General features: G+C 44.6%; 2 protein-coding genes across 2 annotated transcripts in view; one reads left to right on the plus strand and one right to left on the minus strand.

Moving 5' to 3' along the window:
- The window catches only part of INPP5F (inositol polyphosphate-5-phosphatase F), a 949,391-nt gene that overhangs the window by 805,820 nt on the left and 117,120 nt on the right, over window positions 1-26,451 (plus strand). The gene's annotated exons all lie outside the window — the stretch shown is intronic.
- On the minus strand, window positions 7,779-25,116 carry RGS10 (regulator of G protein signaling 10). Its single transcript, XM_048944088.1, has 5 exons — window positions 25,009-25,116; window positions 20,124-20,242; window positions 18,658-18,744; window positions 13,900-14,043; window positions 7,779-10,828 (listed from the first exon to the last, which is right to left on the minus strand). The coding sequence occupies exons 1-5, from the start codon at window positions 25,055-25,057 to the stop codon at window positions 10,682-10,684; spliced, it is 546 nt and encodes a 181-aa protein (XP_048800045.1). The 5' UTR covers window positions 25,058-25,116; the 3' UTR covers window positions 7,779-10,681.

Consider the following 26,451-nt stretch of genomic DNA (forward strand, 5'->3'; position numbering starts at 1 on the left):
CACTAAGTCCTCTAGGAGCAGGTAAAAAAAAGTCATCTGGAAGCTAGCAAAAACATATTAGTATCTGGCATCTCCTGAAATCCATGTGGATTCAGTTTTGAGTCGTGGCTGAAATTTGTCAGGCTGTATGAATAATACCAGGAGACCCCCAAAATCCTTTATAAATACCCTCTCTTCGATGTGTTGCTTTCATCCTAGCTATCGCTTTCCTGTTGTTGCCTTGTGTCTTGTGACATGCAGACTACAGAGGGACCTGGATAGACTGGATTGATGGGCTGTATGAGGTTAACTGTAGCAGGTTAACTGTATGAGTTTCATAGGACCAAGTGTTGGGTCCTTCATTTTAGTCACAACACCCCCAGGAAACCCTACAGGTATGGGGAGGAATGGCTGGAAAGCTGCCTGATGGAAAGGGGCCTTGGTGTACTGATGGACAGTTGGCTGAATATGAGCCAGCAGTGTGCCCAGGTGGCCAAGAAGGCCAACGACATTCTGGCTTGGATCAGGAATGCTGAGGTGAGCAGGACTAGGGAAGTCATCCTGCCCTTGTACTTGATGCACGTGAGGCCTCACCTTGAGTACTATGTTCAGTTCTGGGCACCTCAATACAGAAAGGACACTGAGGTGCTGGAGCAGGTCCAGAAGGGCAACAAGACTGAAGGGCTTGGAGAATATGGCCTATGAGGAGAGACTGAAGGAATTGGGGCTGTTTAGTCTGGGGAGAAGGAAGCTGAGGGGAGGCCTTATTGCTCTCTTCCAGTACCTGAAAGGTGCCTACAGTGGGATTGGGGTTGGTCTCATCTCACTGGTAACAGGTGATAAGACGAAGGGAAGTGGCCATAAGTTGCATTAGGGTAAGTTTAGGTTGGATATCAGGAAACACTTCTTTACAGAAAAGGTTGTTAAGCAGTGGAGTAGGCTCCCTAGGGAGGTGGCTGAGTCACCATCCCTGGATGTGTTTAAAAAACATTTGGATGTGGTGCTCAGGGATGTGATTTAGCAGAGGGTTGTTAGGGTAGTATGGTTAGGTCGTGGTTGGACTTTAAGGTCTTTTCCAACCTGAATGATTCTATGACCTCAGCTGGCTTCTTACCTTCTACGAGCTACAAGCCCTGAATCGGGGACTTGAGGAGGTTTCAGTTGCAGCATGCCTGAGCTATATCCGCTGCTCCTCAGTGTCAGCCTCTGCGGCCTCTTTCCTGCCCAGGCCAGTCAGGCATGAGTTCAGCCTGCAAATTCACCGCTACTAAAAGCGCCTTTCCCCTGCGGCCGCCAAGCAGTGCGCTGCGCAGCCCGGGAAGTGGCACAATGGCGCCCCCTGCCGGCCGCGCCGCTCCCGCCGCCGAGCCGTGGCGGAGCCGCGCGGAGGTCGCACAACGAAACCTCTGCTCCCAGCCGCGGCGCCAGGGACCGGCTGAGTCCGACGAATCCCAGCACCAAGGTGGCGGTGAAGCATTTCTGGCTTCTGTCAACTGAAATAGTTTTACCTAAGGTCCCCAAAACTCTGATCTGTTAACTTAATGAATCCTACAGCGGATGCAAAAGCCATCACCTGATTAAATCAAATTTAAATTAGTGCTGCTATCTGTAGAAGTGAATGTGGTTCCAGGCTTGGTGGAGCCTGGAGCATTTGGGGAAAAGTACCTGGTGAGCTTGGCTGTGGCAGCATGGATGTGCTGCAGGTTGCCTCTGCCATTAGCAACTCACTGCAAGATAGTGCAAAACCTCCTTTTGCTGTAGATCCACCTATACCAGTACAGCTACAACAGGGGTAGATTGGTCTCGTTTTATTTTTTGTTTGTTTTGGTTTTGGAAAGCAAGAAGTACAAGGAAAGGATCTTTTTCTTTAAAGAAGCACTATTCTCAAGGCAACAGTCATTTTATCAGCCCAAGTGTCTGCCCTGTCCTCACTGCCTGAGCTCCCCAGCAGAAAGTCTGTGAGTCACTGCTTGTGCAGTGCCTCCCATGTTGCTGAGGCTCTGACTGGTGCCTTCTGCTCTGCAGGACAGTGCTGCTCTTGTGCTGCAATGGGAAGCTGGAGGCTGACCAAAGTCCCATGAAATGGTGCGGCTGCTGGGAAGGAGCAGCCTGCCCATCTTGCAGTGATTTTCCTCAGGGGTGACTGAGGTTAAGCACTGGTCCACTTGAACCAAATGTATTTGGAGAGCTAAGGGAGTGGGACATCCTTCTAAATTCAGATGTGTGACCCCCCCTGTTCTGACTACCTTTGACTTCTTGTAGACCCCTGAGGGACAAGGGTTTGTAAATATGTATTTACTATCTGGCCTCACTGCTGGGCGTGAGATGGCTGTTCTGGCAGAAAAGGACAGCCCTTGTTTCACTGGCTGACAAGGAGGCCTCCTGCCACGCCTGTCCTTGTTCATGCTGGAAGCTAATTGGAAACACGGTAACATCATCAAAGCTGCAAACTTCTTTACTGGGAAGGGCTGAGACTCACACCCAGAAGAACAGAAGTGCAGATGCTTTTTAGTCACTGGGGATCTCAGCAGAACAACTTATGATCAATGTGTGTATGTGCTATGAACAAATATAAACCTAAAGCACAATGAAGGCTTCGGAGAGCAGTATCACACCAGGAAAGAACAATGCTGGTTATTAACAGAGTAATACAGACAAGATGAAAAGACTGAGTTACATACTTGGTAAAGAATGAAAAATGCCATTACCTTGTGCAGGACCTGGTGGCTTTCTCCCTCTGATGCCATGTCTGTGAGCTCTGGGGATGGCCATCACATCCTCAGTGACACAGCTGTGCAGGCACACAGGCCTGCATGGCAGTCTGTGTTGGGTAGAAATGGGTATAGGGACAGTGCAGGGCTGCTTCTGAGTGCTGGGCATTGCTCGGGAAACCAAGGCATGGACAGGGTAACAGTGCTAGGTGAAGTGCCTCCGAGGGGTTAACAGCAGCGATCAGTCAGGAGACACAGAGGTTCCTCAGAGAGCGCAGTGCAGCTCATGCTCAGCTGCGGCATTTCGGCGGGAAGCACTGAGGTAGCTCAGAGCGGGGCGCTGCAGCACCGTTTTGGCGGGAAGCGCTGAGGAACCTCAGAGCGGGGCGCTGCAGCACCGTTTTGGCGGGAAGCACTGAGGTACCTCAGAGCGGGGCGCTGCAGCACCGTTTTGGTGGGGTAGATGTTCAGTTTATAGTATGGTTTATCTGCCATTTTCTCTTTGCACGCAAAAAAATAGGAGAGAGAAAGACAAATAAGCAGTGCACCGCAAGAAAAAGATTTTAAGAAAGCAAATAGAAAGCCCTGGAAACTCCAAGGCAGTGTTCCAGGCATCAGTGCTTGCACAACAGCTTGGGCCTGGGGATCACCCACGAGCAAAACCACCTCTAAATGCTTTATTTATAAGCCTTGGAGATGGATATGAAGGAGGAAATAGAAGTAATAATCCCAAAGTGTTTATGCTTACACAGGTTAGGAGGGGTTAAGGAGCAAGGCAGAGACCACAAAGCATTTGGGGTGGGAGAGAAGGGGTGGAGACAAGGGCTGCACAGCTCCTTGAAGTGGGTGCTTTGTTCTGCTGTAGCCCAGATGCTCATAAATCTCGACCTGGTGAAGTAAAACATGCATTGGCACAAGATGCTGCTCAATAGGAGATTGCTGCCACACATGTGAAATTGAAGTTGGCTGGACATACCCATGTCATGCTTTTAGAGACTATAGAACTCGGCTCATCCCATCTGCAGTCAAACTAAGAAATGATGGTGAGGCAACTAATGGCACAGATGCTCTGTTCAAATAGTCTTGTTTCCACTCATTTCATGGGATCAAACCTGAAACTAGTTTGAATGCAGGCTAGTGTCCCTTCCCTTCATTTATGTCAAATGGTCGCTGCTTTGCCTGTAGAAGTTTTATTCAGAAAATTGTGAAGGCTTTTTTATATATAGGCTGACTTGTTCCCTGCTCCCCCAACCCCCCCCCTTTTTTTTTTTTTCCTTCCTTATCCAGCTTGAGAGCTTTCCTGTGCTTCCAGTTATATATGCACACAGCTGAACCTTGGAAGCACAACCCTGAGCACAAGCTGCTTCTGGTAGCACTCAGGTATGTATTTTGCTGTTTGTGCAGTCCATCTTCTTGGGGGTCAGTGGCACTGGTATCCTTGGGTATCCCTCACTGAAAATGCTGAGCCCTTTAAAAAAAAATCAAACACCAAACTCATCACTTCCAAATTCTGTATTTCTAGCTCACTGTCTCTCTTCTGAAGTGGGGGAGAGGGGGAGCAAAAAAAAAAGAGGAAAGAAGACCAATTCAGTTTTTGGCAGCTTTCCTCTCACAGAAGAACATTCCATATTTTCACATGAAAGGAATTTTTGGCAAACCAGAGCAAAGAGTCAAAATGACAAACATAAACAATTAAAAAAAAAAAATTGCCACACTCAGTAGTTTTCTGACTGCTGCTAGTGGGTAAGAGGTTGGTTTGTTGCCTAATTGTGAGCTCAGAAAAAGACAGTTCATCTTTAAGTTTACAGTGCTATTGGCCCAACTACAGAGGATAAAACTTCCCTTAAGCCTTTGCCCAAGGCCTAATGATGCCTCCAAAAATAACAAGTCGCCTTGAGGTTGGAAATTTTGGTTCATAGAGATTTTGTTCATGTTCTGTAAATGATACACAAATATTCATCCAAGTGGATGGAAAAAGCTTAGAAGCTACATAAAATAGTGAACAAGACCAATCCTGAGATGGAAATAATTTACTTAATTCTTTGCAGTGCTGCTGTCACTTCCAGACATCTGCTGGTGGAGGCTTGACAATTTACTAAGCAGCTTGGGACATGAAACCTTCGCAAAGCAGAGATCACAAAGAGTTTGCTTATTTCTTTACAGTAGAACAGGAAGTGGGTGGGGAAAGGGATGAAAGGAAGAAACAGGCAGCTTGTCCTCTTTCAGCTTCAGGATGAAAGCCTCCATCTAAAAAAACCTGTTAATTTAGTTTTTCCTTAATGAGATATGGTATCAAAGATGTGCAGTGAGAAACAGTCAGAGGTATTCTATGAGTCCTGCTATGTTCATTAGGTAACAGCTTATTTTTATCCAAGAGGTCATCTTTTAATCTTTGGATTTGAAAGGAAAAGCATTCTGGTTGGGATGTTCAGAATCCTATTTTTTAATGGTGGAGTACAGAACTAGAAAAGCAGCAGGAATGGATTTCCTATTTGCTGGGGAGCGTTTCTCCTGCAGGAAACATCAAAAATTTGCCACTCTGACTTGGTTGTGTGCTGAGCTATTTGGTCTCAGGGAGCTGTGTGCAGTGCTGTTTTTGGTCTTCCAAGCTTTGTGTTTCCTAATCCCTCAGTGTTTTTGCAGACTAAGAGAAAGGCCTTGTGCTTTTTATTTGTACTCTGCTGTCTGGTTCCATTTCAAGCATGAAAGTGACATCTATAAGTTGTGTGTGCTGCAGATGCGATGAGCCTGTTTTCATACAAACCGTGGAAAACCTGTGATGTTAGTATGTACAGAAATAGAACTGAGAAACTGTTATACCAGACTGTTTCTGCAGTCTAATAATTTAAAAAAATAGAACATTCTATTTACTTCCAATTTGGTCCCTTTTTTTTGTTGTTGTTACTGCACCACTGAGCTGTACTGCTGCAATTGTTAGCATCACCTTGTCAAGTATTTCAAGTCCCATCTCTTTCTATTAATGACATGGAAAAACATTCCAGGTCTATCTAATCAAGTAGTCTCAAGCAGTGATATTCCACAGGCAGCTGAGACAAGACTGTAAAGAACAGAAACAGCATTTGTTAATGCTGATACAGCTTCAACTGCACTCCTGCCAGCCAAAGTGTGTGCTGACATGTCATTTTGTGGAAGCCCTATGTGCCAAGATTTCCGTGGGGCTCGGTGTGGCAGCCAGACAGGACAACCAACTTGCAGATGGACCTGGGCTTCCTTCAGAAAAATACATGCAGAGCCACACTTGTTGCAGCCACGCTCCAGTAAGGAAATGATCAACCGACACTGCTGGAATCTGTATTGCAAAGGGAAAGGAGAGCCCCTATGCATTTCTCATCCAGCCTCAGCACATCCTACTGACAGCACTTTCAGCACACCAAGCTCCACAGCCAGTATTGCCAAAGTATCCCTGGAGCAGCCTCTCTGTGACCACGTTACCCAGTTAGCAGTGAAATGAGTCCTGCCTGAGACAAGAGAGGGTGGGTAACACTTCCCCTTCCCTGTCCTGACCCAATGCACTGCTGCTTTTCTCAGCTAACCTTTTTCCAGTTTGTACAGCTATGTAGAAAGTGAAAAAGAGTAACACAGAAATGCAAGGAAGCAATGTTTTTTGCTTACAAGTACTTTATCTTTGTAAAAGCTAAAGAAAAGTAGTGTAGAAGCATAGGCATAATGGTACCTGTTCCTCATGCTTGGCCTACACGATTCGGCATGCTGGTCACTGTTTCCTTGAGGAAATGCCCTGTCATTCACAGATTCAAATGCACAGCTCAAGACAACGAACAATAGTGGGGGAAGGGACAACTGCTGGCCGTTTTGTAGCTGTTTTGTTCTCACATGCAGTTTGCTTAGGAAGCCGAGCACTATGTGCTTTATAATGTCAGCTTTCAAAGCAATTTTAATGAGTTTTCTTACATATAGTGATGCTCTCAAGTTCTAGGTATGCTAAGATGAAAGCAATACCGAATGCCTTTAATAATAAACAGAGCCATTTTAGTTTGATATTTTAACCTAACTGCATTTACTGCCTACAGGAAGACAACAAGTGGGTTTTTTTTCCCCTTAAATCTAATGAACTGTTAGCCTCCTTTATTTGCAGCAGTAGCTATTGACATCCCTACACGTTATTCCACCAGGAACCAGGAGAGGGTGCTGTTAAATGTGGCATTATTTCACTTATCCAGAGAATGGAGATCTGCAAAACATTCTTTCTTCCCTCACCATCCAAAACACTTTAATGTTGGGTACGTTTTAGCTCCTAACTGAAACTGATTTGCCACTCCAAGCAGCCAAGATATGAGGTGAAGCTGTATTGATGACAAACATCTTCCACTTGTTTATAACAAAGCTTCTACTGCGCCATGACCAGAAGTCGCAAAGCACAGTGTGTGCTTGTAGGGTGATACTGTAAAGATACCTCGAGTTGCAGCCTTGCAGTTTAGCAGCCACAATTAAAAGCAAAGGAACACTCTAGGCCCTTGCATGTGAGCTGTGCTAGATTGGAAACAAGAGACCTGCCTGTGGGACAGGATAAAGAACACTATGACACAAACCACTGTTCTGGCATACTAGCAGAATGATATCTCACAAAACATGTTGAATTTGTAAGGCTTGCTGCTCTGTTTTTAGGGTGGGGGAAAAAAAAAACAAGATTGTTCTCCTCTCTCTGTACCAGAGACCTAACTGGGTCTGAACCCAGATGCAAATGCTCCTCATTTAAGTCCATCTGAACCTTCAGTAAAATACAAGTGGGTTCTGAGCCTTTATCTAAAACTCTCAACATCCAACTTGAAGCAAACATAAAGAAAGACATGTCATAAAAACAAAGAAATAGGAGGTGAAGGTACAAACATATTCTGCTGTTTGAGTGATTTTCTGCTACATGCTGAAACACTTGACCCCAAAATGGAATCCAGTGTCGTCCTCTTGTATCTTTTGAGAAAAAAGCATCCTGCTAGGGACAAGGGAACATCAGCAAGTGTTTAACAGAGAATGAAAGCAGAAAATGGGATAACTACAGAGCTTGAACTGATCTTGGCTCAAACTGCTTTCAAAATAAAACAGCAATCAGTGTACAGGTTTAGTATATTTGTAGAATATTTTAATGTTTAGCAGAGAAACACACATTAGGGAAGAGTTTTAGGCGTGTGATCAGGCAGCTTTTTGTGCTTACATCTTCAGCATAAATTCTATGAAAAAAAAATAGACCTTTCCTGTCTTTAACCTCTAAATAAAGCAGTAATCAATACTCACAGCATGAGGTTCAACACAAAGTTTACAGTTATTACTGGAACACAGGATTTTCTCATAGTGAAGTGTTTTCTTTTGTCTGTGCACTTTGTTATATGTCTCTTTGAGAAATATATATATTTCACAAAGTTGGGTCAGTGATTACATCATCAGGAGCCAATAACATCCTCCACGTACATATGTGCTGCAATTACAGACATACACTTGCACTGTTTTTCTCCATTTGTTCTCTTAATGAGCAATATAGTCCATCTACTCAGTACAAATTTGATTTCTGCAACTCTAGTTGCTGCTTCTTTAACAAAAAAACCCACAGTGGGAAACCACAACTCTTGGAAAGACAGACAAGGGGCAACAAACTTTTCACTGCTGAGGCAAAAGAGAAATACAAAGATTAAGAATTTCGTGGATTTAGGTATATTATCTTTAAAACATCACAGACACTGAAATAAACATCACAGGCATTGAAGTGCTGCTAAAAAAACTCACTGATATTAGCGTAGCTTTTGGCTGGTAGCAGAATAGAGCACCTTTGTGTCTGCTCCCACAAAGCATTTGCTGTTACCAAGCAAATAATACAGTACATGAAAGTGAACGTATTGCAAAGGAAAGAGCTGTTTATGAGCAGTTACATACAAGTATGTTCTCTTAATGCCCTACCATTGTTCATACAGCCTCTGGTTTAATTTATTGTTATTATTTTAAAACTTGGTCGTCAAAGACTTTTCTCTGTTAATTGTGCATTTTTAAAATCAATATGATTTAAAATGAATCTCCTGCACATCCCCGTGATGAATGTGGTGAGAATTCATTCTGCACTTTCCCCATGAAGGTCCCCACCCTACATTTTCCTACATCACACAGACTTCTGCCATAATTACTGGGAAGAGACAAATCTTAGCTCCTAAATGTGTTCGAGCAGCCCACTCCCAAGGACTTAATTGCATCAGAAGTTCCATCCCTTGCAGTGGAAGGGGTTAAGAGTTCATTGTGATAGTCAATTTTCAAAAGAGGTGATCCTGAGATTACAAATAGTTGGCAAGTCCAGAACTGGACAGTTGCAGTTCCTAGGCTGCATTAAAACAAAGGATCCATGCACATACTCACTTCATTCCTATTCAGCAAAACATTGAAATACAACAGAAGTATGAGAACAGACAACACTGAAGTGCCCGAAGCAAGAGTATGACTTCCCTTTTAAATCCTCTGGGAGCATAAAAGGTAATTTTAATGCAATTTTCATCTTAAAACGTGCATATGGGGGGAGTTCTATCATTTCCTTTTTAAAATTTAATTTCCTAAGAATGAACAGGCTGTTTAGCTCTGAGAGAAGAATCAGAAGTTCCATTCCTGCTCTTAAATATGAGACAAACCCCCAGAAACCATTTTCTTTACACATAACCTTCAAGAACGGAACAGAGTTAAGCAAAGTCATAATCAAGGCCATGAAAAGAATCTGTATCCTCAAAATCTACAGCCCAAACCTAGTTTTAATAACACTGATAGTGAAAGCAATGTGTGACACTTACGATCTTCCCAACAAAAATAACAAAACTATATGAAAACCTAACCGTGCAATCTGACTAGCCAGCACATAAACAGAAGATCAAGACAAGCAGTGCAAAAAATGAAAGAGTAAATAATGAAAGTGAAACAGAGATAGTCTATACATTTACACTCATAAATACAGCTTGTAGCTATTTCTGCTTTTCCAATTGTAATTGCAATTTAGTAACACTGGCAAGTTGACTTTAGTAGAAAGATTTTAATAAAACCATGTCAGACTTCGTTGGCTGGCCCTCTGAAGAATGACTCTGGTCACACTGCAGGACTGAGGTGGCCTAGGGAAACACAGCTGCTTTCTAGTACTGGCACCTGATGCTGATGTGACAGACAACTGAGCTGACATGCAGGACGTGCTGAACTGGGCGTATCCGAAGTGGGATCTCAACTGTCAAATTTCCCAATAGCTGTTAGGAGTTTCTCAGAGATTCCATCTATTTAAGAACTTTGGTTCCAAAGGTAGCATAGGTTCCATTCTGGGAAGAAGGTGATTGTCTACAGCAAAAACAGTGTAGGAATTTAAGAAAAACAGAAATGAAAATAATGACCAGGAAATTGTTATGATTCGTAACTAAAGGCAAAGCAAAGCATCTATCTCTTTGAAAGAAAAAGTGACATTTTAAGAGAGGAGTCAGATGGGATTCTATTGATCCTAACCCTGAAAGATGCTGTCCCTCAATTTTGGTTTCCTATGAACGATTCATCCACAAAATAACTTAAAACATACTCCTCAACAGTTGCTCCCAACAACGTGGAAAGTAAAAGCCAGGCACAAATAAAAAATGGAAGGCAAACATTTAAAAACAACAACAACCTCACATGGATGACACAAGACCCTATCTCCTATCTCCCATTTCTTAGCATCACCATGCTCCACAAAAAAAAAAAAAAAAAGAAATTGAAAGCTCAACTTATGAAATATTAAATGCAATTCATACTGTGGAGGAATAGCTCAGCCTTTTAGCTAGGAAACAGTCTTTCGATAGGTGCTTGGTTACTTGCTGTCTTGCAAAAACAATTAGTCATTCAAGCAATTAAGAAGGTAAGTATCTCCTAAAAAGGTTTTGAACTTTTCAAGCCCTAAATGCAACTGCTTATAAACCTAGACTGTTCCTGAGTGTAATCCAATTATTATATTGCCTCTCCTAATGAGATCCATTGTATCATGTGTTGTAAATTCTCGATGCTCTTTTAGCTGCAGTCTGAGCTTCTGATGAATTCTCCTCTTGCTCCTCAGACTTCTTATGGTTTAGGAATATGTCTGACTTTAAGAAGCGGCTGTAGCTGTCGTATTTCATGAGATTGAATATCTGGTGAGAGGAGACAAAAATACAAAAAACAATGATCTCATTAAAACTACATTTTAAGTTAAAAGGACAGTATATGAATTTACTTTGTTGTTGTTCTGTTAGTAAAGCTAGTACTGCAGTTACTAAAGTCATGACACTGACTGCACGGAACAAACAAGACTGTAGGTTCCACAGTCACTGCTTTGCAATAATGTCTGGATTAGTTTAAGAATCAGATTACAGTTTTCATGACAGCCAACTGAAAACCTATCCAGAGGAATGAAGCAGAGCTGAAGAAAGACAGGTATCTTTTATGTGCTGTTCTAACTGCATTAGTCCGTTACACATGCAGAGCACTGAGAGAATTGAAAACCTGCCCATCTTTCTACAGCCAGCATACATCCAGCCTGGAAGCACAGCCTGAAAACAGCTTTTTTCTTTCAGGGCCCAAGTTCAGGCCCATGCATCTGCTTTCTCTTCTATTTGTACCTATTTCAGACAAAAAAGATAGAACTCATTTGGAGTTTTCTAGGAAAAAAAAAAAGGCTTTGGAGACGAGGATGGAATCTGGTCAGTGTTAAAACTGGCGCTATATTTTGCTTGGTCTTCAAACAACAGGGAAGAAAAAAAGAAAACCTCAAAACTATAACCAAGGCAACAGTGAAGTCTACACTTTGCCTCCCTGAGCCATCATTCATGACTCATTACATTTTATTGTCCCAAAGTAACCGAATTTCCAGGAGGAATTTCTGGATTCTGGCCTGCATGTTTGGATAAATTACGCATGGATAACTGGAGATTTACCTTTACAGGCCTCGTTTCTAGCTGAAAGTACAACTGGGTAATACAATTGTTTGAAAGGAAAAATAAATCTCAAACTACATTTTTTATTTTTCCCCCCACATCCTCAAGGAACTTGAACAGACACAGAGACAAGCAAACAGAACTTTACTTTTCCTGTCAGTCCTGGAACATGCTCCATCCAAAATAAAGGACAAAAAATACTTCACTAACCATCCCTTGTTTATCTATTCAAATATTTAAGTTTACATTTCAAACTGTGGGAGTCTTGAAGACTGAAAAATAATCCCAAAACACCTTGATATTGACCTAAATTAATAAAGATAAACGAGGTCGCATTACAATTCCTAGAGCTGGCTCAATTCCATAGATATTTAGCCTCGGGATGGCTAAATATTTATGTTTATCAAATCAGCTTACAGGAAAAAAATGTTGTGAGGAAGACACTGTCTGTTAAAATGTCCTAAGTCAGCAAGAGCACTGCAGGATCAAGATCTTCTCTGAATACCCCTAGAACTGGTAAGGCAAATACACAGAACAGATAAGATTTTATAACCACACACATTCAGCAAAAGCTGAATTCTCTGTTTCCTCCCTTGCTGTCATCACCTCTGTAGAGCAGGCACATTTACCCTGCAAGTATTTTGACATCTACGCATTTCTACGAACCACTTCAACACCATTCAGAAGCAACAACTGCCTCCAAGCTGCACATTCAAGGCTACCCTGCTGCAAACAGAAGCAACACCCATTTAAATCACTAGGTCTGCAGGAGAACCGAAGTGCTAGTTACCATCCATGTCAGAAACCAAATGAGCTTCAGATGAAAAGTCAGAGCTTCTACACTCTGGCTTTTTATACTTAATACACTGCCTGTAGTAGTTGACAGTAGTTCTTTAGAGATCACATTTTATGTGTGTACATACATATATACATATTTATACACACACATAACTTTACAGGAATCAAAAACAAGACAATAACATAACTCTTCCTGAACTGTCAACTAACAGCAAAAAACCAGAAGCTTTATGCACTGGAAACCTGCAACAGCCCAAGTGCTCTGCATTCTGGTTTTAACATTTCTCACACCAGTGGGGCTCTTCTATCACTGGGCTAGCATATTTTCAGTTCTGAGCTGACTAACCCCTGGCTGCTGACACGCACACTCATTTGTAAAGCTGGAAAACATTCTAACTCTGGTAGCCTGTCCAGCCACACTCATAATCATGTAATCACTTAGCCTGGTCTGCAGTACTTAGACTTGCCAGAGTACTATCTCTCCCTTTTCCCAAGTCAGAAGTTCTTCCATGAAAAATGTTGCTTTTTTACGTAGAAATTGAGCTGCAGACATTTCCACTGCTAATGACTAGGAATCTGCCTGGAAAACAGCAGCCTTTGATCCTCCCTCACTTCTACTTTGGTCCTCCTCCTCGGTCAGTCGATCACTTTAGTGACGGAGCCAGAGCCCTGCCAACACCATCAGTGCCCAATCTTGAAATCAGGGTACCGTTTCTCCACAAAAAAAACCTCAAAAAGTAACAAAGAACCAAATGGAACATCAGGTAGTCCTGATGGTACAGTAATTAAAAACAGTGCAAGTGCTGGAAAGCTGCAGATGAGAACAACTCACTTCACAACCTGTGATTTAAAGTAAGCTAACAACTAAGAAACTTTACCACCTGCAATACAACGCAATTTCTACCAGACCTCCCAAGTTCTGTAGGAAAATACAAAGCAGATGCCAACTCCTCTTCTAAGCTTTGGGTGTTTCAGAAGAGGAGGCCTTTCAAAAAATTTCATTATATTCACATCAATATAAATACCAAAACAAAGCAAAGAGAAGAATCTTGAGCTCTCAAGGAAACCAGTGGCAACTACAGAAACAAACATCAGCCGTGACTCAGCACAAGAGAATACACAGGAAAACGCAGGCACAAAGTCACTGGGTGCTTCTCAAGCTACCGGCAGAAGAACCCAGGAACGAACTTCATCCACTTTTCCAGGAAAGTCCTGAATGCAATTCACATGGCTGCACTGAGTCTCCTTGCCAACGGACCCTACCAAGACCTGAGGCATGCTGTCTGTGTTAGCAACTCTACAGAGGAAGGGAATCAATTCCATGCCTACTGATTTTTGTTTCAACCTAGGAGCCAAATTGTTAATTCAATCCACGTCACTGGTGGCAGCAGTAGGCAGAATCCTAACTTTCTATATCAAATTGTGATTAAACCAGTGTCCATTAAAAGCAGACAATAGCTAAGGCATATGCAAGTAGAAGAAATCTTTACCTGATCCTGCAGCTTCTGAAACATTAGAGGATGAGGTGTCTCCAAAATTGTCTCATTCAAACGTGACTGCCCTTCAACATTGACCTGGGAGGAAGCTTTACTTGACAGGAAAGTCATGTATATTTCTTTTGCTTTCTCTCGCATCTGCAAAAGGACACATTTATTTAAAGAATTATTAACTATGGAAATATTCACCATATTTGTTAAACTTTTATTGCTTACTCTACCTTACTTATTGAGATTCACATCTTAAAAACAAAACAGCCTGAGTTTAGAAGGAAACAAAACAAAAGTACATACCTATTTGCACTGGAGAAAAACCTCTCTGCATGCCAACTCCTGCCCTGACACTAGTGCAAGGTGGAGGCATTCAGCACTTAAGTTAAACAGCAGCTGTGATGTTGAAATCTGGCTAAAATCGTGTTAATCAGTGTAAAATTGCACATAATTACCAATGAGGCCCTGTCTTCATTACTTAAAAAAAATATTTTTATTAGCAGATAATTGGGATGTGCAAAAACCTGGAGGGAAAAACAATACTGTGGAAACTTACTCTCACTGCTAGGCAAAACTAAGCAAATTAGTACATAATGCATGCTGCTTCTAGATAACCTTGTAATACAGCTTACATGCATTGCCATAACTGTGTTTTTACCTCAGGGCAGTTCACATGCAACACAGTGTACAAGATCAAAAGAAACACAACTATTTTTTGGCCAACAGTAAAGGGAAGACTCCTAAGAGGCCCTGAAAGCTGATAAATACGGGTAGGTGTTACTTGCATAAAGCAGTCTGCCCTGATTTCAGCGGTCTTCTCTTGCTAAATCAGTAACTGATAACATTTTGACCATAACTACCATTATCCCTAAGGTTCAAAGCAATCTACAAGTTGCCAAAATCCTTTGAAATTAAATGCAAGCCCATCAGATAAGAGAAAGCCAGGAAGAATACTGCCAAATAAGCCTTGCTGCAGCATTCTGAGTTCTGCATGCTGAAAGCAAAGCCTGCTGAACAGCAGGTGCAGTAAGATAATTAGCAGTAGGTACCTATCAGTAATCCCCATTACATTTAACACGCAACTGTCTCTAGACAGCAGGAAGTAAAGAACTATCTTTGGCAGGAAGTGAGCTTGAAGAAGGAAGCGCTTAAGCCCTTGCCCATGAACAAGTCGTGGAATTTCTTTAATGTTTTACAGCTGAGAATCAACATTTGGTGATAATTAGAAGAAAAGCAACACGTGTTTGACAATTTGTAATGCTTAAGAGTTAACTCTCTTTCTGCTGAAAACGGACATTTTCCAGGACTCCTTCTTGTTCACCTGGTGAATGCATTCTTTTATCTCAGGTGCACTAGGTCACAATTAATTGCTTTATAAAAGTCCTTGATCTTGTCAGTTTCACAGATCAGGGGACACTGGGTAAACCAGGTCTGTTCTAAATGAGCAATTAATAAATCAGAAGTGTGGCCTCTTTAACTTCAGCTAGGTGGGCACCACAGAGAAAGAGCAAAGAAAGGCCTGAAGAGAAACGTGAGAGAAAAGAGAAGTACTGTGAGGAAGTTAGAGAACATGGGGGGAACGAGGAGACTGCGTGGGAGGTTGGTGAAATGGGGTGGATTTCTGGATTTTGTGAGGAAGAGTGACAAAGGAAGGAAGTGAAAGCACTGTGGTGGAGGGGACTGATGTCACTGGAGAGCTGACATTACAGTACTGCAGAAACATGGTAGTGCACAACTGAGCTCTACAGGTTCTGCTTCCCGTGGAACAACTGTTAAGCTACATCTATGTTCCAGCAGTACAGCATCAGTTTAACAGACTAGAAAAATAAATGAATTTACAGTTAAAGCTGCCAGTAGGTTTCTACATTCCCCAAATGACACTCAGGGAAAGCCAGGTTCAAGCAGAGGAGAAAGCGATGTTACCAGTTCAATGGGTGGAATTCTTTGTTCTGCATTAGCCTGAAATTAATGCCTCCACACAGGGGACTTTACTCTGAATTATAAACACTTAGGCTGGGACCTTCCTCACAGGTGGCTATTAAGGAATTGTGGCAGTTCCCACTTAAAACCGTGTGCTTGCCCCAGGACCCATTTGGAAAACAAAGTACTGTCTACAGAAACCCCCTTCAATATCCAAATGGATGCGACGTTATTTCCCACTTCCTTTCTCAAGGTCAAATTCAGCTCTCAAGCACATGCGGTTCCCAAATGAAGTGGATGGAAGTCCCAGAACTCGTCAGAACAGACTCCAGCCATTAGCAGCTGTGTAGTGTGACCCAGTCCTGTATAACTGCTGCCACATTCCACACAAGTAGCAGCAGAAGGAACTGCTGGATATGAATAGAATCGTAGAAACATTTAGGTTGGAAAAGACCTTCAACATCATAAAGTCCAACATTCGTATTTGTTCTGATGGCCTCCACAAAACTTCTTGATGTATTTAGGTGAATTTCTGCAATATTTGAAAAGATTCATCACAGGAAATGTAATTTTTAAAGCCCAGTTGCAAGAGAAGAAAAGTAGTGCAATGGACATGTTTTTTGTTTTGTTAACAATCACAAATGCAACAAGCACGTGACTAACCCAAATAAAATATTTAAACATCATTCATTTATTGCCACCACTCCTGTTTCAATAATTAAACGTGTCCTAAAATGAGGATCATATTGGTGGCAGCACAGCTTGCTATTTACAAGGAAACTTGGCGTAATTCCTCCCCAGTCTTCCCTAAAATTTACATTTCCATTTTAACTGAAGAAAACAAAAAGTTTTTCTTTTCCCTGTGAATTACAGAGATATTTCCTGAGCTGAGAGTAACAGTTTGTGCTTCCACACTACAGCAGGCTGAATGCAGTTCACCCAAAGACTTGCCTAGGCAAGTACTGCTGCCTGGCTGCAGATACTGAAAATCTCCCCTGAATTCTGAAATACACATGCATTTTGTATTAGCTCGCCAGAACGGGAAAACCAACATGGAATGCTATGGTCTGACCCCCACTTCCACCTTCTTCTGTGTTCCTATCACTAGTCTAGAGCCAATACAACAGTCAAGAGCCAAGCTACTCCTTGCCAGCACTCCCTCTGGTTCCCTGTCAAGCAATCCTGGCTGCACAATGGCTCACATTCACTCTCACTCACTGAACCCAGCACCTCACTGGGACACAGCCTGTGCAAATCCAAAGTGCATAGCAGGGACAGCGAGAGCACGAGGCACAACAGATTATTAATGCACTGATCTTTGTGCAAGTTCCGGCTGACCAAGAAAAAAATGTTCTTGTCAAGTAACGCAGAGTTTATTTTATGCTTCAAAAATAGAACTGATTTAATCCAGGTTAAACTGAAATCTGCTTCATCTGACCAAAATCTGAGCTTATGTGAGCTAGCTTCTGCGGTAAGCCACCTCTAATGAGAAGCAGGTTATAAAATAAGTGACTTGTTGTCAGAATACTTAGCCCTCATAAGATAGATACAAAGCAATTTCTGCAAGTCACTTTCAGAAATGCATTCAAGCTTACTGCTCTCATAAACAGTGCTAGGATTTGTACTTAACAGTGCTTTTTCTAGCCATGTAAGTTATCTAATCATTGCCACCTGTAAACAACAGCTACAAAAACTTCTTGCAAGTCTGTGTCATTCCAAAGCACATTTATTATGCCTACTTGTAATAGTTCTGCCATACCAGACTCCAATCATTATTTGCTGTACACTGCAATGATTAGTACTGATTAATTAAGCTGAATGGAAAGGAATCAAGTCTCTGCCCATTCATTTGACAATCCACTCAAGTACTTGCTAAGCTACTATCTGCATATGGCAGTTTACCATTTCCTATACTGGCATCTATGATCCTGTAACAGCTGAAAAGATGGAAACGATTTAGCAAGGGAAAATACTATTGCAATCCACTTGCAAAATGTGGAACCTTACAAGAGGATCTTCCATTTTCATTTTAAAATCCACTCTGACAGCTTCATACCCCTTGGCAAGGACATTGTGTGATGTACAAAAAATAAAAGCCAATAAAAATCTGCCCTGATTAAAAAAAAAAAGATAATAAAAAAAATCTCCAAAACCTTTTTAGAAACAAAACATGGGACGTATCTTAGGCCTGACCCTCCAGGCTTCAAAGCAGAACTGAAAGCAGAATCTGTGCTCCTGCTGGAACTAATGTACGCAGAGATCCTCGCAGTGGAAAAAAGTGACTGCAGTGGACAGTTAAAACATCTCCAATGTAACATTTGTTACTAGAAAACTACAGCTTTCACTAAAATGTAAATGTTCTGTGGTCATATGTCCCTGTGAATAAATATTTAAACAAAATCTAAATGGTTCTTCACTTCCTTTTGCTTTGGTAACTTGAGAAAGCATTCCATTTTGGTATTGTAAAACAGTTTGTGCTCTTTCTTGTTTTTACATTTCTGTATTAAGAGTAGTGTTGTATATTTTCATGTAACAGCCATCAAGCTTTACAACGTTGTAAATTAGACATCTTTAAGCATGATGCAGTGTTACTGAATTCAACCTCTTGCTATTCCAAAGCAACAACGAAATGTTCAGTTTTCCTAACGGGAAACTTGACAACTTCAGCATTTTGTTTCGATTTGAAATAAAACCAACTTTGTTTCCAAACAATTCCAGCAGGATAATTTCAGTGCCATTCCTTCAAATACGTGCATCTGCACTCGTAAGAAGCACGTTCAGCAACCTCCATCTCTGCTACAGAGCCCTTGCAGATGAGTACAATTTATTTAGGAAGCATACCTGTTTTTTCCCCTGTGTTTTCTTAAATTCTTCACACGCTAACCAGAACAAAACATTTTCTTCGCTGAATTCTTTCTTTAAGAACTCCTAGGGAAAAAGAAAAGTCAACAGATGTTAGAACCCAATGTCTCCATTGTTTTTCTCTCTTCCTGTTACAGCTATTCAAACAAGATGCTGCCTGTGGCTGGTTTTATCATGGCACGAGTTTCCGTGACACTGGGTAACAAAACCACTGCACAGTGCATCAAACCACCAACAAACAGCATTTTCAGCTCTTTAAAAGCACATTCCAGGAGAAGCTCTGCCTCAGAGCTTATCAGTAACTCACAGGAAGGCTTCCTCCATCTTCCTGAAGTAACATGAGTAATTTTTTAGTAAAAGGAAACCTGAAAATGTATAAATTCATTAGCAGGTGAGTACAATGCTCTATTTTAACGAGAGCAACAGCTCACTTGAGATTCCTGTTCTGTGTCTGATTTACTAATGAGTAAAATCTCTAGAAACAGCCGTTTCCAAATATGAAAACCAGAGGCAATAAATTTACTTAAGCAACTAAAGCAGAAGATGTATTTGCAGTCTCTAAACAGTGTTTAGACAAAGCACATCCCCCAAAAGCGCAGCATATTTTAAAATCAGAGGGGAAAAGTGCATTAAATTAATATATAAAAAGCAGCCACTGAAATATTTATGGCTCCAAGACTTTCAGTTTTCAGAGTTAGAAAATAGAGATGAAGCAATGCGAAAAACTGAATGGCGCTGAGAAATTTTTATAAGAATTCTAAATCACAGTAATTGCAGTGCTTTGTAATTCTGGTTTACATTGCTTTTCAAACCAGTGTGAGATGAAATAATTTTATCCCGGGCTTTTTATCAGTGCTCGGTCCAGCAAAGCCATACTTGACCGCTGGTCCTTATTCACACAGCTAATCCCCCTGACTTTGGCAAAAAGGCCACATTAAGGCTGCATTCCAAGCTGCACGAGCCCCGGTCTGTAGCCAAATTAAAGGGATTTCTGTTATTCAGTACAGCTGCTGCTGCGCACAGTCAGAGCTCCACAGAGCAGTCAGGCTCAGCGACAGTTTGTAGCTGCTTAAGTAAGGGCAACACACGGGAACAGAGTGTGGGACTGGTCCTCAGTAACTAACAGCGCTTGGCAAGAGAGATCAATTGCTCCAGGGTTGTGGTTTATCTAACAGTAACTTGTTAATCTGTGCAATAGCTGACTGATCCAATTAGAAAGATGCGACCAAACATCTCCTGTACGCCTCACAAGGGCAAGCAATTCACCACAGCAGCAGCTCAGCAAATGCCACAGCTGTACCTGTGCTGCCCCTGCTCAGGGGACGTAATGACAAGGCTGCAAGCTGTACCTACAGCAATGCACATCTGCACCGTTTGCGTTGAGGCTCATTCCTCTTTAAATCCTAATGTTAGTGTATATAAATATTCATAGGTAATATAGCAACCCTAAATCGTTTAACTCCTTCTGGATCTTCAAGGAGGTTCTCCAGTGATGTAGCCCATTCTGAGGTTCCTTTCAAGCTCTGGCGGCTGCTGCTTGGGTGACCCTCGCTGTCATTTATCTCTGGAAAAATGGAGAAAAGCACCATATTTGTTAGAGGTGATTAATACCACAGGCATTTCTTCCCCGCTCCCCTGTGCGCCTTCGGATTACAGCTGCTCTCTTTAAAGAAAACACCATAAAACTGAAAATAAACACACGCACGTATTGGAATTCTTCTTTGCATCTGAAGAGGGAAAAACGTCTCGCAGCCAGATAATTCATGAGCACATCAGTGGGCACCCTCACTGCTTTGGAGGGTTCAAGCACCTTTTGCACGCGGAACACAGTGACCGCAGTCTGGCCAGCAAAAGCATCGTGTGCCTTTGTTCTGCAGGCAGTGACATCGGCCGTATAATCAAATCCTGGTCAGCCACACACATTAGATTTATTTTTAAGAAAAGAATCACTGCAAGGGAATGGCAAGAAACAAAATGAGAAAGAAACACAACGCTTTGTTGAGCAGAACAAGTCTAACACGTTAACTTACTCTAATGGGAGGAAAGACAGCTGACAGAAGAGCTTCATTCCAGCTGAGTCAACCTGCACGTGGGCACGCAGTAGCTGGGTGGCTGCTCTGTTTGCTTCTTTCTTTTCAAGTCCCCTGAAATTCTGTTTTTTTAAGGTGAGCTGGGCTGAACCCACAACTTCTCCGTCAGCCAGGCAGCACCCAGCCAGGGCAGACGGCACGCACTTCTGCATATTTCTATCCCAGGGATAGAAAGTACATCACATTCAAGGCTGGCGATGCCAAAAAGTTGTTTGCTGGCTACGCATCAGAAGACCTATTGCTTGGGAAGACTCCAGGAATTTTACTGCTGATCTGAAAAACTCTAAAATACACACAAAGAGCTTGGCCTTCTTTCCTCTTACACTCGCAGTGTCTGTGGAAGGCAGCAGAAGTGCAGGCCACGAGGAATCAGCCACTATTTGGGATCCCCACACACCAAACAGATGCATAAAGCTCCAATGATAATCAGTACAGCTGCCATTTGTTTTCGTTACCCCTTTATTTCTTCCTACCAGCTTACTGGAAATAAAGATCTTAGTAACTTCTGCTTATGTTCCCATAAAAACCTTCCCTCCCCCCTGAAACGAAACCTCATCAAGTATCTCCAAGAGCTATCTATGCACAGCTATACTATCAGATGTCCTTTTCAGCTGGTAGCTATGCTTAAAACCCTACAGAATACTGGCAGTTCAGCAAAGCCGTACTGAGACCTGGAGAATCTCTTCCTAACTGCAAGAAGGACCACTGTTTTCAATGAACTAAAATCTCCCATTTCTACTCGATAGGATTCCATATGAGAGAAATTACAAAGCTGCAAAAGAGGGCATCTTTCTGAAGGCACAGAGCCTACATCCCTGCCCCTAACACTGAAATCTACACTCAAACCCCAAGTCAATACATATACATGCACATACAACAACTGAGCACATGGGCACTGCAAGATGAACATCTCACATGCAGATCCTGTCTCCTCTTTGTCAGTCACAGTCTCCCTCTATGATATGTTTACGACTCTGATCAGGAATTTCCTACGTGACTGCAAGTCTCCACGCCTGCATACAAAGGTTCAGGATACAAGCCAAAGAGGCTTATCCTGCAGGTAAGAGCTGAGACAGATCTGCCTCTGAAGCAGCAAAAACCTACAGCCCTGCATAGGAAAAGCAACTGCTCACCCACCCAGAGCCCACAGGCTAAAGCTTGGAGGTCAGACCCTGAGGGTTATCCCTAACCCACCACAGCAGGCTTAGAACACGACACAACGGCACAGTGAATTACCTGCTCCCCAGTTTCACCCTCCCTCAAGCAAAAGCATGTGGCTCTCGATTATCTCTTGCAGAATTCATTTTAGGAATGCAACTCGAAGTATCTGTGCATCAGCTGTAAAACCTGTGACATCTCGGTGAGAACAGTGAGGACACTGAGCAGCGCACAGCTGGCTCTTGTTACAGTCACTCTCACCTGCAACCAGCATGGCAGCACCGTGCACAGGTGCTGACGGCCTGAAGAACCAGGCCATTCCTTTATTAAATATGTAATTTAGCATGGAATGTGCAGGAGTGGGGTTTTGTTTCTAGTGTTCCCTTTCCAGCCGATATTTAGGCAGCTTTTAATGATGACTAACCCATTGGAAAAACATTTATTCCAATGAGCCAATGCAACGCAGGGAAGCATGCCATGAGAACCTCAAAACATTTTCTGGTCAGGAGGCTGGAGCAAGTGCTCTCATGCACCCAGGACACCACTGGCCTGCTTTCCTCTGGCTGCTCTCCCTCTTTTCTCATCTGACCAAGGCAGCTCTCTATTTCCCTCAACCACTCTCACTCCCAGCTCATACAGCACAACCCAACCCCACCCACTTACGTTCCCCCATCATCTTTACCCAAAACCTGTGATCTTCTCCACTTCTCCTACCACCTCCTCCAGCTTCAGCAGAGAAAATTTAGGCTCTGAAAGGAAGGGCCTCCACAACACCCTTCCCACCGAGCTCTCTTCTACAGGATGCTGTTTCTCAGTCTGCCCCCTCACCTAACGCGCTCCGTGCAACCCCAGAGCCCTGCTGTGCTGCTCATGGGCTGCGATCCCTTTGCTCGTTCCCTGTCTGGGGCATCAATGCAGGCAGCTCCTCAGCACAGCGCTGTGTGCAGCCCCAGGGACACGTGCCATCAGCCCATCCCCAGCAGCCCAGCCCAACACACCGCAGGCAGCCACCAGGCCACAGCACAAGCAGCCCAAGCGCTCCCCTCAGGCTGAGCACCACTGAAAACAGCAACATCCCTTTCCCTTCAGCACAGTCCGAAGCAGGCTGCTCATGGCTCGTGACAGGAGGAAACACCTTGAGATGTTTATAAACATATTAGAAGTGCTGGAGATTTTATTACACCCCATCAAATGAAGTTTAGAATACAGAAGCATAGCCCAGTTAGGATCGTTTCCCCGCTCCACATACGAGTTTCATTTAGAAAATTTAATGCATCATTTCTAAAATTTTTTAAGACTTTAGAGGACGAAAGAAAGGTTTTCCCCACAACAATTGCCACGTTCATAAGGTTTTACTAAATTACCTTAAAACTGATACCTCCTCTGAAGGACAGCTTTTATGCAGATAACTTTCTTCTGCTAACATCGTCTGATGATAACGTGACATGATGCACACGCAGAATAATGAGCTCAATGCCAATATTTAATATCCCAACAGCGCATGTTAGCATGGCCACTCAGGTGAGGGAGGCTGGCACTGCTGTTACTGAGAACTGGAATGCACGTGATAAACAAATGCACTGACTGCATTCCTTGTTTCTTAATGCCATAGGAAAACGCTCACTGTCTGTTAAACAGATGAGAAACTAAGAAGCAGAGAGCCAGCCAACCACATGAAGAACAACACAGCTCAGCCTCCGCCAAAGCAAACTTTGCACCGAGCATCCAGCCATTCTGCTGTGCACAACAGCCAGCTGCTGCACCAACACAGCAAATGATAAAGTGCTTATCTTAACCGCACTGTTAGTTTAGAGAAGAAGCCCACGCTAAGCTAGCAAGCAGGCAGTCAGCCGGACAGCTACGTCAGGGAAGAATCTGACAGAAGCAGTTTTTCCCTATCACACAACAATATTGCCACATTAAGCTGTGGATAAAGGCTCATTGTAAGGGCAGATGTAACGCCAAGTGCAGCGCTAACAACACTGCAACTGCCAGTTGAAACAGAGCATCAAAAACGGCCAGCAGCTGCATTCATCAAACGCAGGCACGAAAATACACAACTCACGACATGAACTCACAGCTTTCGCCCTGGCTTTCAACAACAAAACACGTGGAAACCCAAACCGCTGGAGATGCGGAGACACAGCTGAGCCGGGGCGCTGCCCTGCACGAGCACCGCGCGCCGTGCCAGCTTCCGAGCAGCAGCGCCACAGCGTGCGGCGCACACCTGCCTGCTGCAACGGGCCCCGCGGCAGGGCTGCGGGCACACCGCACGACAGAAGCGCCACGAGCACCACGCGTTAGCTGTACAACACGGCGAGAACGCTTCTCAGCGTCTCACAGCCTTCCAGAAGAACTCCCGTACGCACCACGCGTGCTTCTCTCCCTTTTCACCGGGATGTTTCACGAAGCTGAGACCTTCGTTACTCGTTAAAACCTCTCGGCACCACGTCTTCTCCTGTGCTCACCGCAGTCCTACCAGCTGCGGCCGTCAGTCTGGAATTAATGATCCCAGCTTATGAAACACAGGGCAGCCCGGCCAGGCGCCCGCCGAGGGCGAGCTGCTCCACGAGCCGGCTGCGGGCGGGTCCTGCACGGCGAGGCGCGGCGCGGCCCAACGTCCTCTTTCGACAGCTGGATTCCACTTTTAACTATAAGGAAGGAAGCGAAGGGGACGCTCTGCTTTTGGAGCATCTCTGGGAGCGCTCGCCAGGCGCGTCCCTCAGATCACCGCCACGCTGACAAACGCCGCGTTCGGCTTTTCTTGGAAAGACCGCGGCTGCCGCCCGCACGCCCGCCGTTCCCCGGCAGATCCCCGCTTCGTGCCCTCCAGCCCCGCCGTCCGGCGGCTCGCAGCCCGCCCTCCCCTCGCGGGCTCGCAGCTCTCCACAGGCAGAGCGCCCGAGCCGCCTCAGACGAGGTCCCGCTCCGTGCTCGCGAAGCCCCGCTCGGCCCGCGCTCGGCGGGGCCGCCCGCTCCCTCACGGCGCCCACCGGCGGGAAGCTCTCCGGCCCCGCCCGATCGCGCTTTCCGGGCCCGGGCGCGACGGCCCGCGAGGCTCCGGATCGCTCTCCCCGCTTACCTGACGGCGGGCGCTTCCTGCTGAGGCGGCTTACGGCGCGGTTGAACATCTCTCGGGGCGGCCGCGCGGCCCCGCGCTGCCCGGAGCTGGAGGGCGGCCGCGCCTGCCCCGCCCCGACCGCCGCCTCCTGACGGGCGCCGCGCGCCGCCTCCCGCCCGCGCCGGAGGAGCCCGGGGGCGGCCGCGAGGGGCCCGGCGACGAGCCGCGGCGCCGCCCGTTCGGCCGCCTGCCGCCGCGGAGCCTTTGCCGAGCGGGTGTGAGAAACGCGACGCCCCGCGCTGAGCGGGTCACCTGTACGAGCGAGCGGTTTCTCACCGAAAGCGCCTCGCTTCCCCGCGGCCCTGCCCCTGCCGTACGCACGGGGACACGGACGCGCTCCCCTCACGACACGCACGGTGCCGTCCGCCGCCCCGCGCCCTGGAAGCGGCCGCAGCAGAGAAGCCAGCGCAGCACCTGCGGGCCGAGCGCCGGGCAGACCGTGCCGGTAAGCATTGCCCGCCTTCTGGCGTGGAGTTAAAGGAAAGAAAAAGCAACCCAACACGTTCGTTTCTTTGGGAGGAGGAAATGCAGAACAGCTGCACGCAGTATTTTCCAGCAGATGCGTGAAGCCTCAGCCACACAACTCGGGCTGTTCCACAGCTGGGGTTTCTGGGCAGCTGTCAGAACTGCAGGCGGAGCACCTTCCAGCACTCGGCGTGTGCCTAAAGACTGCGGACACCGCCGCAAAGGCCGCTCGGACACAGCCCTTAAAGCAAGTAGGACGTTAACGCACGCAGTATCTCCAGGCCCGAGCCACCAGGCTTTGTTTTAAGCAAGCAGTGCCTCGCTGGCTGAAGTCATGAGGGAATTTTCCTTCCATGTGACTTTGGAAGATTCAGGCATGGCTCACTGGCTGGGACGTTCTGCAGTTCCTTCGCACTTGCAGCTTTGACTGTGACTCAATTCACAGCATTCAGTGCCTACAGGTCAAACTGGTACATACTGAAGTTCAGACTGCGTACCACAACACTGCTAGAAGCTCCTCCTTACCTTCACAGGGTGAAGCCAATACAACCCACAGGTCTGACAGCCTCAGGCCACCAACACGGCAGTGCCCTCCACCTGCAGGCTGGGCCGTACCATCTATATCCTTCTATCCTTCAACAAGTCATCACACACATGCCTGAGGAAGTGTGAACCACGAAAACTGACACAGACTGAAAATACCTTTAACCATCTGATTCTATTTTATGTTCAGCTTTTAGTTCTGCTTCCAACACTACTCAGCGTTCAAACAGAAAAGTTCTCTTCTAACTGAACATAAAAGCTTTCGTGAAAAGCTTTTGTTTCTTCCTCCCCTGCTTCACTCTCTACGTACATTACCTGTCAGCATACTGAGAAACAACAAACCTGGGATTGCTCGTTATCCTAAACAAGGACAGGTTTAAAAATTTGGATAAAGTT

The sequence above is a fragment of the Lagopus muta genome, chromosome 5, assembly GCF_023343835.1.
Source record: "Lagopus muta isolate bLagMut1 chromosome 5, bLagMut1 primary, whole genome shotgun sequence".
Lineage (NCBI taxonomy): Eukaryota > Metazoa > Chordata > Aves > Galliformes > Phasianidae > Lagopus > Lagopus muta.

Excerpts from the sequence above, each read along its gene's own strand:
- RGS10 (XM_048944088.1), bottom strand. The coding sequence starts at position 25,057 with ATGTTCAACCGCGCCGTAAGCCGCCTCAGCAGGAAGCGCCCGCCGTCA. Across the intron at positions 20,243-25,008 it reads CAGGAAGCGCCCGCCGTCAG|AGATAAATGACAGCGAGGGT; the intron begins GTAAGCGGGGAG and ends CCATTTTTCCAG. Across the intron at positions 10,829-13,899 it reads TTCAGAAGCTGCAGGATCAG|ATATTCAATCTCATGAAATA; the intron begins GTAAAGATTTCT and ends TCCTCTCACCAG.